At 43.0% G+C, this 16,097-nt stretch overlaps 1 protein-coding gene across 1 annotated transcript in view; it reads right to left on the bottom strand.

The window, feature by feature from the left end:
* The window catches only part of NPSR1 (neuropeptide S receptor 1), a 62,236-nt gene extending 46,502 nt beyond the window's left edge, over positions 1–15,734 (bottom strand). Inside the window, exons 1-2 of the mRNA XM_069809275.1 lie at positions 14,456–15,734; positions 668–800 (exon numbers count right to left, since the gene is read on the bottom strand). Coding sequence (XP_069665376.1) covers positions 668–800; positions 14,456–14,602 — 280 coding nt within the window. The 5' untranslated portion in view covers positions 14,603–15,734. The remainder of the gene's footprint in view (positions 1–667; positions 801–14,455) is intronic.
* Positions 15,735–16,097: the final 363 nt, after the last annotated feature.

The raw sequence follows: 16,097 nt of genomic DNA, 5'->3' as shown, positions 1-16,097 counted from the left end.
TTCAAGGCCACAGAGAAACAATGTGCTGCTTATGCTCTTGTTTCCATTCCTAGTTGCTGAGATATTGAAGTTTTTACAAACCAGGTTTCTGTACATTTTCCATTTTGTTCAAAAGCTATGAAGCTCTTGGAGCAGCATCCTTTTTTCCATTCAAAAAAATTAACTAAATGTATTCTTCTCCACATTTACATTTTTATATTTTTCTTACTTGGCTAAACCAAACAACATGAAGTTATTTTCACTCTTCAATGCAAGAGTGTAACTGATGGAGCAATACCATTATGAAATACTTTAGAAAGGGTTTTAGTAGAAAAACACAAGAGATTCATCTTAAACTAGTTTAATCTAAACAATACCATGACAACAGCTGGGGACATAATTTCTGGGAAATACAGATGCAAATTCAAACTGGAAAATAAGATTCAGTGAAATCAATGAGTTGCAGCTGCTGCATCTCACACAGACACTACTACATCTAGCAGCATCTTTCTAGATCAGAGGCAGACTGAGCCCTAAGATAAAGAGCCATGCATCTGTCTTATGGCAAGCTGCAGCTGGATGTTAGGTGGCAACTGAATTCTTCACCGCTCAACTTGCAATTTCTTATTTGTCATTTTTATACTGATTTCTGTGTAGTTCAGATGCCCTTTCCCCTCCCATACATTACCTGTGATTGCCAACTGTGTAACGAAGAAGGTCATTCGAGATTTCCGCTTCCTCCTCCAGGTAGAGAAGAGCACGATGGCATTTCCAGAAATTGTGACAATAAAGAGAATCCAAAGAGTCACCAGCTGCTCTGTCTGCATTAGAGAGAAGGAAAAAAAGCATATCGGTAGGTCAGTCGGTAGTGACTTGGGTTAAACAAGTCAGTTATCCTAGGACAAATGAGATGAGAATGGAAAAAAGGAGTGAAATGTGAGTTTTGCCAATTGATTTCTAATTATTTAGTCTAAAAGATACTCTTGTTCTTCCAGAAAAATCCTTAACATGCATCACTGCTGGTGATGTTCATTCCAGTTTAATTTGCAGTGGCTGCATATTACTTTTATCTTCACAAAACCACTTGCAGTGTCTGTGTTAGGCACTTAACACTAAAATGAGAGGCAGCCCTCAGTTTTCTCGTGTTGCTCCAGCAAGCTGTGAAATAACCAGCTGCCTCACTTTGTAAGGAGTATTGATAGATGGGCTCCTTTGGAGAAATGGGGGAAATAAATACTTCTCTCCTTCCCAGCTCCAGCGAGTCTGGGTCATCCACAAGCCCTACAAAATTCAGACATCCACTCCATGATCTAGATGTGCACCAAGATTAAAAGGAAAGCGTGACCCACTGTAAGGAGAAGTAAAATTGTGTAGCGAGCGATACGTGATGACCAAACGTCCCCTAGTGGTAGTGTGTAGAAGGAAAAGAAAGTAAGAAAAAAAAGTTATTTGCGCTGTAAAAGCATCAGGATCCTCTGGCTGCAAGATCAAGAACATACGTATCCATTTTCGCTTGTTTTGCGAGTACACACTCAATCTCCTCCTGCCCTTTTGGCCTACTGACGCCCATTTGGTCCTTTCTAGATGCAGGACAGTTATTTTTCAGCGCTCACTCTGTAGGTTTCCCCTCGCCATGTGAGAGTGAGAAGTTTATGTTCCCCCATAAGCAGCCAGACAGCTCTGATGCCTGAGAAGCACTGAGTCTGGTGAGCGTGGGGTCAGCTGGGAGAAAATATTCTGCCTTTCTGCAAAATTCTCACTTATAAAAAAAAAAAACTGTGCTGTGTAAAGCCGCATGTGGTGGCACGGAGGAAGATGGTTCTGCTGCTTTTCTGCACAGATGAGTAGGAGAGGGGATTTTTCACAGTAAAAGTTAGGTTTGAAGGGCATAGAGCAGCAGAGCTCAGGAAAAAAAAAATCCTAAAGTATCCAGCAGTGAAACCTTTTCTAGGTGTTTGCAAATCTCTTCAGAATTTCTTGGAAACAAATTTCCTTCAAAATGTGTGGCAGAGGCATGGTGGAACTATTTTTATGGAGATGCTGTGCTTTGTACAGGAATTGGAAGAAAGTGTCTTTTTGGAAAGGAATTAAAATCTTAAAAGGTAAGATTTCACATCACTTTTGTCCTTGGAATCAGTGGGTTGTCCTCAGGGTTTGGTTTGTCTTTCCCATTTCAGGAAAGATCTTTCACACATGAAGAAAACAAAGGGGCAAGACTTGTTCCCATTTTCTCCTGTATAAAATCAGGAGCGCATTTTCTTGAAAGAAATTCTGTACTCCTATATTATACTGATGTGGGTACAAACAGAACAAGGATCTGACACTCAAATCTTCTTCTGATTCCCACAGAAGAAATACTTGTGGAGCAACAGACACTGTGTTAGGGGGGTGTTTCCCCACCACAGGGGTGCAGCACATATGGTCGGTTTAAATCCCCTCTTGCCAGGTTAAGAAGCAGTGCTTAACAATTCAGCAATTTTAGGCTAAGGCTCTATGGAAATGTATACTTAAACCAGACTACAAAGGCAACCTAAAAGGTGCAAAAGCTGAATATAGGAGAGGTATGCTTGAAAGACCATAGACAAAGGAATAAAGCCAAAGTTTCTATTAATCTATTTGTGGTAGCTGCCACTCAGAGAGAAGAGAAAAAGACCTCATTCTTGGGGATTAGGGAGCTATAACAATAGGCAACTTAAATGACTGCAGGCTTTCTCAGTCTGTGTTAGCTTGCAGAATGAAAACTTCTGTGGTCATTAATGGGATGCCCACCGTGATAAAGGCCTTTGTGAAGGCTAGGATTAGAATTCAAAATTATCTTGATTGATGAATTGGAAACTGGACAAAACCCAAGATGCTGTTCAACAAAGGAGAAGTGCAGGACTGTGGATGTAATCACATTGGGCTGGGCAAGCCTTCAATAAATCCCCCCCACATGCAGCACGTAAAGTGCCCCACAAGTGGAACATGATTTAATAATGTCACCCTATCATGAGAGCGACAACCACCATCATGGGATCAACACTAGTCTCACATGCCTCGGCTCTACTCCTTCCACAGTACCCAGCAGCTGTACTATGCCCACTCCTGGGCACCATGCTTCAAGAGGGACACAGAGCAATGAGTTGACAGCAGTCTAGAGGATATAGCCAGGTGAAAAGACTGACTGTATGAAGTTGCTTAATCTAGCAAAAAGCAGACTGCAGGAAAATAGGAACATAGCCTTGAAGACACAAAAAGACTATGTAAAAAAGGAGAGGAATAATCTCTTATTCAGATTCACAGACTGGCCAAAAATTGGTGAACCAAAACTACAGCACAGAATTCAAGTTGATAATTTTAAAAATTTCACTTTAAAATATATCATATGTATATATAGATTGCTTGAGTCAGTGAAACCTCCATCTGTGAAGGTCTTAAAAATAGCTATTGGGTTAGAGAGATAGCTGGTTGATCCTTGAACTTCACTCCAGCTGCATTTTCTATCATTTTGTTTTATTCATCACCTTAAGGTTGCTAAGACATAGAGGTATTTTATTTCCTGTCTTGTTTGTTCATCAAGCAAAAATCCTCTTTTTGTAACAATCTTCAGCAAGGTGATTTACAAGAAACATTGTTTAATAATGTTGTGCAAACATCACAGGCATAAAGAGGAAAGATAATAACATCTCCTAACCCCCCGTGTAGAAGCTTTAGGCAAGGGCTGCTTTTGCAGTGGGCATTGCTAACTACATTACATGAGAAGAGATCAGTGTCATACATCAGTTCTTTTAGATCAGAAAAACTAGAGGTTCTGGTGACCTAATTATGGTCACAGAACAAATCAAAGTCAAGAGGATTTCCTTGGCTTGTCTACAACTTTTGCATGCGCTGCTATTCCACGAGACTGCTGTGTCTGGAGCATGAAGTGCTTGACATCTGGAGTGCATATTCACATTTTGCTAATTTGCTTTAAGATTAAAACCAGTTTTAGTCAATGAAGCAAGTCTCTTCATGGGTGAAATGTAAGCCAGAAAACCTGTCTGAAGATTGTGTGCATTTTCATTTGCTTGTAGAAGAGGCTTGTTATTTTGTCTCTGACAAAATTTCTGAATCCATAGGCTGCGATAAGTCTAGCAAAAGATGTATTCTGCTTTATATTTGAGACAAAGATCATCCCTGCGAGCAGCTTTAATCAAGACCATAATTAAATCCTTTCAGAGCCATTGGGACACATATTGGTGCCATGATGCCATCCCTCCTACCAGTTCTCCCCAGACAACTTCCTTGCTTACTCATTTCTCAGGATTTGTATCCCCTTTGTTGGGGGTCACCAGTTGCGGCTGGGGAACAGGGATATACCTGATAGCCCATCTCAATGGAGGTGCTGTTGCTCATGTCTTGAGGTGCAGAAGACTTTGCCTGATATCAGAGCAATTGCCTAATAGAAGGAAAGGTTCAACTATCAATGGACAAAGCATGTTTGTCCTTGAACGGGAACCTAACACGGAACAGTTTTGTTCTAGCTGCTGAGGCTGGTTGGGAAACAGCCTGGAAAAAATAGGTTGCCAGGTAAGAAATGAGCAAATAAACAGAAAAAGAGAGGGAGAGGTAGTCCATTCCTGATGTGGCTGGCTGGCCTCTTAATGTGAGGTGAGGAGGCATATAATGAATTCATGTCCTTGCTGACCTGGTGCCTTCCTGCTCCATGTCCTTGGTCACCTGGGTGAAGAAGAGGAACTGATCTCTCATATCAGAGGTCAGTAGTGGCTTAAGTCTCTGAACAGCTTCTTCTTGCCAGTTGGTTAAATTCTGGGAGTATGCAAACGGTCTTACTGCTTGCCTTTGGTATATTTTAAAATTTATGTTTCTAGCATAGCCTATTGCAGTAATTGAGATTGTAGGAGAGATGTAATCACAGAGAAAGCCAAACAATTTTGTAAGGATGTTCTTCTCAACATGTAAGAAGAACACATAAACCTCCTTGCTAAATTGGGGAACTGTCATGCTCAGTCAGGTTCACCAGTAGTAGATTGCATTGTGCTTTCTTAAAGGAGGGAAAAAAAAAAAAGCGAAAAGTCTTTTCTCACCCTCTGAAATAATCACTTTAATTGCAGGCCATGCAAGAAAATAGAGATGTCTAGATTTGCATTTTTTTTGACCTTGCTGTAGAAGATCTGGAGTCTTGAACTTTCAATACTGAAAATGTTCTGGACAGATTTGCTATTTTAACAGCCCCCATTTAGGATGGGGGAAAAAAAAAGAAAACAAACAAAAGAAAACAAACCAAACAAAAACCCCAGGAAGATTAATTTTCCTGAGGCAGACAGGTGCCGTGCAGCTTCACTGATTGCAGTCAGGGATTTATAGTCAGTTTATGTCTAAGGCAAATTGTACTTTGGACACTGAAAGAAATCAAAGAAAGACACTCATCGGTACAATTTAATTAAGGAGTCTTAAAGATACTGGCACAACCTCTGACACAATTCATAAAGTTTTTTAAAATAAATAAACAAAGCAAAAATAAATAAAACCCCCTCTATCTCATACTGCCAGATTCCTCCACAGCAGAAACCCTATGGGAGCCTTGTGGGGTCTAACTGCTGCCTACAATTATCCAACGGGAGGGTCCAGAGAAGATGGAGCCAGGTCCTTCTCAGAAGTGTACAATGAAAAGACAGGAGGCCACCAGTAAGAGTTGTAACATGGGACATTTTGATTAGATACTAGGAAAAAAATGTTCATTGTGAGGGTGGTCAAACACTGGGATGGGAGCCCAGAGAGGCTGCGGGATTTCCATCCCTGGAGATATTAAAAACTTGAGTGGATGCTGCCCTGAACAATCTGGCATAGTTTGAATTTGCTTTTGAGGGGTTGGCGCAGGTGACCTCCAGAAGTCCTTCCCTACCTGAATTATTATGCACACACAAGTATGCATAAGACCTATTTTCTTAAGGAATGAACTTAAAACTAGAAGAAACTTATACAGATGTAAACAGATGAGCGCTTTGCCCAAGTTGTATATTATTTATTGTATCATAGAAACATGAACAACTCAGATCTTTGTGGGAATCTTTATGTAAATTAAAATTCACCCTGCAAGTAAAGAATATGGGTGTAAAGGCTGCTGGCATGGAAATGACACAAACATATTAGTCTTGGGAAAAAGGACTTAAAAGTATAAGATGGTACTTGTCTTATGCTTACATGGAGGCCTGAGATGAAGAATTTCTGCCAGGGTGTGATCAGCTTAAACAATGAGCTGTCAGAAGTAAAGTCACTGAAGGGATCATGACGATTGTTATTTTTACCAGCTACAAAACAAAACTTCTTTAATACATAAAAAAGAACAAACTCGGTTAAAGTGCCAGCCGGAAACATCCATATTTCTTCTTGTGTCGAAACTTTCAACACAATTTGAGTTGTGGGGAAAAAAAAACAACTAACAGAAAACTGCTTGAAGATAAGCTGTAGGTGGATTACACATACTTTAGTTGTAGACAGCAGTTCTGACTGCCAAGAGGGAACACAGTAAGGGGCACCAAATATCTTACAAAAAGAGGGACAGTGGACAGAATAGTTAGAAGTAAGCTTCATACAGTCAATGTTAGTCACCTGAATGTGAAAGTTCAGATGCTTGATTCAAGCCAGCTCCTAATGTTCAAGAAAAGCTGCAAAAATGGCTGGATGACTCTTGATTCATTTGCTGATAGGCCTTGTCTCAGTAAGAAAGAAACAGGCTAACAACTGGGAAGATCACAGAAATCTTATGCCCTAGTTGTCACAAGCAGCAGAAATTGTACTGGCCATCCCTGGAATATAAGTGTGTTTTGAAAGAAATTTCGCTATCTAGGAAGGCAAAACTGAGAAGATGTTTCTGTACAGCATTCACTCAAGACGTTCCTGGAAATTTTGGGAAAGCAATTTGACTGACACAGAAAAGCTCCGGGAAAACTCGTGTGACAATAAGAAAGACTGAGAAGAGAGAAAGTTCAAAGCTAACTGTTATATTTTGTCTTTGAAAGTGCTTCCACTATGATTTAATTTGAGAGGAACACAGCTGGGAGAGCAACAAGCCCTCTAGGAGTTGGCTTTTTTTGGTAGCATCACCTGGAATGGAGCCTGATTCAAACTGCATAAATATTAGTGCAGTCCCAGGTTTGCCTCTGGGCCTGCTGCTTTCTCATTTCCATGGCAATGGTCATGCCTGAGAGGTCTCATATCTCCTTCTGCACAGGGGCTGCTTTACTGAGATGATTTCTCGCAGGTTGTCCATGCTATCCTCCCAGCACGTGGCTACAGGTCATTCTGGTGATCCTGGGATGCATTGCCACACAAGGTCTTCACAGCACATCAGAAGTGCTGGCAACAGTCACTTCTCCATAGGTCCTTATGTTTGAAAGAAGGGCACAGCTGGAAGGGACACAAGCTGATGTTTTCTATTCTGCCAGACTTGAGAAGCAGTTTTGCATGAGCTTTTGTCTACATGGTATTGCATTCATAGTCTGTGAATGTTAATGTGTTATGTCGAGGAAAATTCTATACTATTTTTTCCCTTTTAGACTCAGGGAAACAGAGAAGCTGAGGGAGCCTATTCACTAAATCAGGACACTTTCTCATGGAACGGGGTAATTATGTTATTAAAATTACTTTCACTTATTTTTGAAATGTAGCAAAACTGTATCTATCTTTTTTTGTGAATCCCCATTTTTTTTTTAAATGTATTTCTTAGCTCTGACTTCACCATCATGGGTCAGGCAGGGTCCTTTCAGAGCACAACATTTAATGCATATGGATTGCTGCGATCTTTCAAAGCTCAAATTAACAGGTAAACAAACCACCCCCCACCCTTCCCCCAAAATCCTCCTAAGGTGTGCCTGGGATAGAGGGGAAGATTTTCAGTCAATAACAAATGGTAATAATTCAATTTTACTAGCCGATAGTTCACATTCGCCATTCTGCTGTGTTTTGGTACAAGATGGATAATAAATGAGGACACTACTGTTCAGTTATTGCAGGATTTTTTTACCCTAGGAAACTTCCACATAATTAGACAAACAGATATCCCTGATTTTAATAATGAAAGATACATTTTTCATGGTGTACCTATCTATTTTTTCCTAGAACATTTTCAACATGAAGAGATAATATTACGTCACACCATGGTCCATCCATAATTGTATGATTTTGATAACCCTATTTAAAACTGTGAAATGCTGTTTATTCTTAATCACAAAAAGAGGCAAAATGATTAAGTATGCCTAATCTGTACAATTAAAACATCACAAAAAACTGGAGAAATTAATACTTTCTAGGCATATTTATATAGGAGAGGCAGACAGATGGAAACCCTGTGGCCAAATGAATCATGGAGTCAGAAGTATGAGGGTTGCTAGTATAAAACCGCCCAAATCAGTTGGCTCACAGCTACCCCCAGTTGGGCTGTCATACAGCCAGATCACTTCTGTGTTGCATTTAAGCTACTAGATGAAGCCAGGCTGGCCAACAGCACTGCAGCAGCAGTTTCACAAGGATATCAGCTATTACATTCTCATTCTCACTGTAGCATCTTGGGAACAGCAATAGTCATTACAGCATATTGCAGAGACTGCATTCAGGAGTTCCTGACAACTTATTTGTGTTGACTTAATTCTCCTCCTCTCCCCGCACTGAAAGATTGCAAAGTCACTTATGAATTACTTGATATGCTTATTTTTCTAAAATGTATGGTTGCATTTGCAGAGATTGCTCCAGAAATTTGACACCACCCATTATTATTTTTCTGTTATGTATTCAATGATGGGATGGTCTGTGAGGTTTACTTGAAAATCAGAATGAGCAATAGCATAGGCGAATGCTGCCCAGGAGATAAAGACACTCCTGCATTTGGATGAAATGACAGGGACAACAGATTCTCACTTAAACAGGCCCTGAGGATACCTGGAGCCAAATCCTTGTTACCTGATAGTCCTACAAAACAAGTCAATGCAAACCCTCTCTCCACGTGTTGGTCTCCTCAGCTCTTTGCTGGAGATGGTAAGCCCTGACCTTTGTAAAGAGCATTAGGCTCCATGGATAAGCAGCACATGCTCTTAGATTTGTGCTTACTCTGGCATGGCTATGCAGTCCTGTTTAATACCTGAGCTACATGGGCTAAAAACATGCAGGTATGGGGAATGCTACAGTGTGGGGGGAGGACAGTCACAGGCAGAGTCAAACAGTCCTTCCTGAAATGAACTGGGAATTTAGATTATATGTGTAAAATCATTTGTGGTGGATTCGATATGCACATTGTTCCTCCTGAGAGCTCTAACACTTCAGTGTCACTGATGTGGTAATGCTGCACGGCACCAGGACCAGGGCTCATGGGGCCGGAAGGAGGGGGATGTCAACATGTGGACCAGTGACTGGGGTTCCCATATGGCAGGGGAGAGACTGGGGTTCCCAAACAACCTTGGGTGTAAACAACAAAACCTTTGTGTCCTGCTGCACAGGTGAGGGCTCAACTCTACACATCAGAAAACAAAATAAGAAAATGTACTAGATGATGGAAGTCAGCTCACTCTCCTGGGAGGCAGGAGATGATGGTGGGAACACAGTCTAACCAAGAAAGGAACAGCAGCTGGGACTTTTCTCTTTTTGATCACTCCAACATCTACCCTATTGCATAAAAGTAGGGCATCCCATTTCTTAGCAGACCTCTTAAAAAAAAGATGACCCCGACTCCATCCTCTCCGAGGATAAGCACATGCTCCTATAACTGGAGAAGCTTTGGGGCTGTTGGGGGCCTGGCAAGTGGAGGTGCTTCCTCCAGCCCTGACGAATCATAGAATCATTGAATCATTAAGGTTGGAAAAGACCTTCAAGATCATCAAGTCCAACCATCATCCATGCCCACTAAACAGTGTTCTGGAGTACCTTGTCTACGCACTTTTTGAATACCTCCAGGGATGGTGACTCAACCACTTCCCTGAGCAGCCTGTTCCAATGTCTTACAACCCTCTCAGTAAAGAAATTTTTCCTAATATCCAACCTAAACCTCCCTTGCTGCAACTTGAGGCCATTTCCTCTTGTCCTATCTCCAGCCACCTGACAGAAGAGACCAGCACCCACCTCACTACAACCCCCCTTCAGGTAGTTGTAGAGAGTGGTAAGGTCTCCCCTCAGCCTCCTTTTCTCCAGGCTAAACAGCCCCAGTTCCCTCAGCCGCTCCTCATAAGACTTGTGCTCCAGGCCCCTCACCAACATGGTTGCCCTTCTCTGGACATGTTCCAGCACCTCAATGTCTTTCCTGTAGTGAGCGGCCCAAAACTGAACACAGTACTCGAGGTGCAGCCTCACCAGTGCCGAATACAGGGGAACAATCACCTCCCTGCTCCTACTGGCCACACTATTTCTGATACAGGCCAGGATGCCGTTGGCCGCCTTGGCCACCTGGGCACACTGCTGGCTCATATTCAGCCAGCTGTCAACCAGCACCCCCAGGTCTTTCTCTGCCGGGCAGCTTTCCAGTCACTCTTCCCCCCAAGCCTGTAGCGCTGCATGGGGTTGTTGTGACCGAAGTGCAGGACCCAGCACTTGGCCTTGTTGAACCTCATGCAATTGGCCTCAGCCCATCCATCCAGCCTGTTCAGATCTCTCTGTAGAGCCTTCCTACCCTCAAGCAGATCGACCCTGCCTCCCAATTTGGTGTCATCTGCAAATTTGCTGAGGGTGCACTCAATCCCCTTGTCTAGATCATTGATAAAGATATTAAACAGAACCGGGCCCAACACCGAGCCCTGGGGAACACCACTTGTGACCCGCTGCCAACTGGATTTACCTCCATTCACCACAACCCTCTGGGCTCATACATCCGGCCAGTTTTTCACCCAGCAAAGAGTACACTTGTCCAAGCCATGAGATGCCAGCTTCTCAAGGAGTATGCCATGGGAGAGTGTCAAAGGCCTTGCTGAAGTCAAGGAAGATAACATCCACAGCCTTTCCCTCATCCACTAGGCGGGTCACCTGGTCATAGAAGGAGATCAGGTTGGTCAAGCAGGACCTGCCTTTTGTAAACCCATGCTGACTGGGCCTGATTCCCTGTTTGTCCTGGACATGCCGCGTGAGCGATCTCAAGACAAACTGTTCCATAATCTTCCCCGGTACCAAGGTCAAGCTGACAGGCCTGTAGTTCCCTGGATCCTCCCTCTGACCTTCTTGGAAATGGGTGTCACATTGGCAAGCATCCAGTCATCAAGCCTCCCAACTGACGAAGCCTCCCAACCTTGTGGACAACCAGGGCAAAGCTATTTTGAGATTTCCTCTTCTCTCCAGACAGCTTTCTGGTTTGCACCTTGTCAGGTTCATAGAGTTAAGATGGTCCTAAAGTGGAAGAAGGCCATGGTTGTTCAGATGACCTCTGTTCTTTTCACATTACTGTATTTGGCAGAGGGCAGTTGACACTCGCATAGAGCCCTTTTATACGTAGATTAAATGAATATGGGGGAGATTGTAAAGGGATGTAGTGAACTCTCCTTTGGCCTAGGAGGTTGGAGCTGTAATTATAACCAATTTGCACATCTGTTCTGAATTTGGTGCCGACACAGCCAACGGGATTTCTTGTGGTTTAAGACAGTAACCTAGCTGGATGCCTCATGTAAAGGCACCCGGGAAGAAATACAGTCTGGATTTTCAGACCACTTGCCATAACACAGCAGCAAGACCTGAACGTAGGTGGGGATGAGCCAGTGCCTTTGCTGTGGGAAACACCAGTTCATCTTGCATGCTGAGTGGTGCATGGGTGCACCCAATCCTGCCCCAAAGGGTGCAACTCTGCATGCTGAGAGCCAGCCTAGTTAGCACACATGGCCACGGCCTCAAAGCAGACTTCTTGGGCAAAGCCTTGGTGAGCAACTGGCCAAGGAGCTACAGTAATGACTACCAGAAGGGAAATGTGCACTCCTCCAAGTGGATGAAATGCTCTGTTTTCCAGCCAAAGAAAAAGAAAAAAAAAGAAGAAATCTAATTGAACTGGCAAAATGCTTTCTAATCTGAAGCAGTGCAGGACTTCTAGTTGTTAAGGTCTGAAGAGGAATAGACAGAAACTCAAATACTTCTGAAAGGGGGAGCAGGGAAGCACTCACAGTTCAGTCTGTAACAGGACTTTCTGGCACTGAAATTCTCTAAGGTGGATTATTTTACTTTTGTCACACTGCTACCACAGTATGACACAGACACTACCTTAGGTGGGTACAGGCTGTCCTTTTGAAGAATGGGAGGAAAAGAAGAAACCAGCACATGGTCTCATAGTTTGAGCAGCATGTGAGATACCCTATGTAGCTGTCATTGGGTAAAATTGTTAAAAAATCATTAACACAGGAACTGCTCCAGGTACTGGGTGAGTGTCACTCCCTTGTCTCCATTTATTGGCTTAGATCAGGTTTTCCTATGACCACTTTGGTAAGATAGGTTACACCTGCATTTCCCAAGCAAAAATAGTTTGTGTGCTCTGTCTGCATCCTGGCACGCAGGTTCTGGAGTCAACCTGTGCAGTGGCCATTCATCCAGCCTGCCTTTACCATCAGCCATGGGCTACAACATATTTGAAAATCCCAGTAAACAGCCAAAACCCCATTTGTAGCTACATTTTGAGCACTGAGCTCTGGTTTTTAATCCATTCAGCCTATTCCAAGCTGAACCTTTTATTGCTTTAGCTGCTTAACTAGACCCTTGTGAAGAGGAAGGAGATGCTGCTTTGCTTGCTCGGAGGGGCAAGGACACGGCCACAATGTGGGCAGAGGTGGTGGAGGACAGCCAACTGAGTCAGCAGGTATTAGCAGCACCTTCCACATGTGAGCTTTTACAGAGAGCTGAAATTGCTGTCAGGGAGCTCTGTCTTCCCTGAGCCATAGTCATCAGAGCAGGTGTTTTATCCCTCCTTTCCTGCAGCAGCACCAGTTGTCACTTGTCTCCAGAGTCAAAATATTTCCATGCCTATCAACAGCAAGTAATTGATGTGAATCAGTGAACTTCCTTGCAAAGTTCATGCTATATATGCCAAAGCTAGACATACAAGAGAGGAGTGCAAGTCTAATGAGAAGCTCTCAGCTAGCAGAACTAAGTTTCCTTTAGCAATGGACGAACATGCATGACTATCCATGGTTTCCTAATTATTGTAATTTACTCAATCTCTCCTATTAAGGAGCATTGTTCTGCCTGGGGACTTTCTAATCATGGAATTAATTGTCACTTTTACCATTATAAAATACTGCTCCCATGACTTTGTTCAGATTTACAGCCCTAACTGTGGAAAGAACAAAGGAGATAAAGAGAAAGTTGTTAAAAATATTTTGCTTGTTGTTTTAAGAGTCTAACATGGAGAGAAAAAGAAGAGAAAAAAATAATTTTCATACTTGAAATCTTAGATAAAAAAGTACTGTCTTATCAAGAAAAAAAATGTATGTTAAAAGTGTGTTAAAAGAGACCCTCATTAATTAATTGTACAACTACAGATCAACCTTTTCCTTAACAGGTGTGGAAATCTGTTGTAATTCCACTGATTCCACTGGCATTGTGTCAGAGCACTAACAATCTCAGAGAAATCAAAATTGCCTTTGAACATATCCCCTTTTACCTAACATATTATCAAATGATGTAAGTGCCTATATCTTTCCAGTCGAAAGTGGTCTCTTTGGTCCTGAGCTGCAGAAGGAATGTCAGGGTACTCCTTGTCAGACTTTTTAATAACTTGAACTTAACTTGTGTAACGTGCCAGAACAGTAAAATAAGTGACACATGGCATGCAGAGTGAAATTAAGCAATGACAACAGGCACAGAAATCTGAAGGAAAGATGAATTTCAGTACCTCTTTCATCTTTTTCCTACATTCACATATTGCAAGGGTGATGGGTTTTTTTTGAGATGAATGAATACACTTCCCATGTCATTTGACAGCATTCACTCCTGAATGATTCATCTGGTGCATTCTTAACAGCAGCCTTCAAGAGACACTGCATCCCCCACTCAAGTTAAAAACAAACAAGCCAATCAACTAATTAGAACCTGTCCCTAATGATCAAAAACCCCCAAAACTAAACAACAAAAAAACCCAACCAACAGAATACTCTCTCACTTGTGTACAATGTTTGTTGCAGCTTGAAAATTGAAAAGAAATCCCTTAGGTCAAGATGATGGCTATAAGAAATTACACAAAAGACATACAGGCTTTTGATTAAAGATGCATGTATAATTACAATACCTCTATAGAAAAACAGTACTGTCCCCTCTTGGAAAGGGATACAATTGGCTAAGACCTGTAAATCTGAACTCTAATTCCTACAACTATTTTGTTTTTCAGTAAATGCCTCACACATGCTGTCCGCTGTTTTTGCAGGGGAAAAAAACCACCAATATCTGGACAAAAAAGTTCAATAATCCTAGTCGCCTCCCTGCAGAGGTGCTGAAAATCCACCAAAGCTGCAAGCGTGTGAGAAAAGTAATGCACGCCTTAAAAGAATACCTTAAAAGAATAGTAAAATGATCCCCGCTCCTCTTCTGCCACCGCTTCAGTGAAAGTCACCGTTTCAGTGCAGGTGACAAGGGTAAGATCCATCCAGCCAGTGCCTCCCTGGGAGCTGCTGCTGGCTTCTGTGGAGCCGACCTCCATCACTGGATTTTGTTCGAGTTGTCTAGGTTTTTGTAAGAGTTAACGCAGCCAGGCTTCTCCTGTAAAAACGCAGCAACAAAACCAGCTTCTCACTGCTCCGCCACTGGCTAGCAGAGGCATTGGACTTCAGTGCTGCTGAGTGATAGGAAAAAAAAAAAAAGCCAAGCTGGCATCATCCCTTTGAGCTTTCCTTTGGTACAACTCTGACAACAGCCATCCACACGGTCCTTCCAGCAGCATGTAAGAAAGTCAGGACACATGGACCCAGCCATGTGCCTTGTGGACTCTGGATTGTCTTGCACCCGAAGTTGTCAGCTCTGGAGTGAGGCACATCTGTAAAAGTATGGACCTCCTCCCTGCATTAAGCTCAGGAGCCCGGCTATTCCACTCAGCAGCTTTGCTTACTTACCCCAGCTCAGCCCGCTTTGATTTCTGATTACCTGCAGAATTACAGTATATCCATATCAAGCACCAACACGCTCTCCTGTATTAGCAAAACCCTATTATGTTTTTAGGCTTAAGCTGTCACGGTCTCCCTGTCAGTGTCTATCTGACTTCTGAAGTTGTCTTTACCAAGAAAAAAAAAAAAATCATAAATAGGCCTTGGCACTTATCTTTGCAAAGAGCTCAAATGTGTGGCACAGACAGTATAGGCAGTGCTTTCTTCACCGTGTGGAGAACCTGTCTGGAAAGGTACGGCTCCTAGAGACTGCTAGTGTCACTTTCAGGCTCAAGAACTCTTCAGAACAAGGTAATCAATTATCTTTCTACTCACTGATTTTACGGGCACCAATCTTGCCTACCCTCTGTTGACTCAGATGTTTTTCCCCATCTCTAGCAGCATTATCCCAGGTTTACACCAAAGTGGCAGATGAGAGTGCACACACCTTCCCTGACCGGAGCACAAAATCCCGTGTAAATACAGAACTCATTCAGCTTTGTGGAGATGCTCTGCCTCGATACCAACACAATCCTAAGCAGAATGTGATGCATTTCACAGCCATGCCCCACCAACTCAATGTCCCGTTACCTGCTCACTGCAGAACCCACTCCTGTGCTTATGCGCATGCAAGCACGGATGGCCACAGGGGAGCTCAGGAGGTGTTAAAACTCTGGCCAGCACAGCACACTCTCTTCCCAGCTGCTGGAGCAAGGGTCTCCACAACATGCCCACAGCATCCGCACCCACAGTCCAGGTGGGGCTGTGCCCACCCCACTCATATGAGCAGCAAGAAAGGGGTGGCTGCAGGCCCTCTGGCTCCCTGGGCCAGTAATAGCTGGGAATGGGGGCACAAGCAGTGAAATTCAGGTCTAGGTTTTGACTCTGAACCCTTCCAAGTTGGGACATGTCTGGATCTGGGGTTTTGGACCAGGCTGCTCTAGGGACCGGAGAAACCTCTGAGTGTCTGAGCAATATTCAGACATCCCCAGGAGATGCTGGAGTCATTCAGAGGAGGGAATGGGTTCAGGCCCGTACAGATAATTAGTACCTGTC

The sequence above is a fragment of the Haliaeetus albicilla genome, chromosome 2, assembly GCF_947461875.1.
Source record: "Haliaeetus albicilla chromosome 2, bHalAlb1.1, whole genome shotgun sequence".
NCBI classification, from domain to species: Eukaryota; Metazoa; Chordata; class Aves; order Accipitriformes; family Accipitridae; genus Haliaeetus; species Haliaeetus albicilla.
The sequence above is the reverse complement of the archived record's forward strand: the minus strand, read 5'-3'. Positions and strand labels throughout refer to the sequence as shown.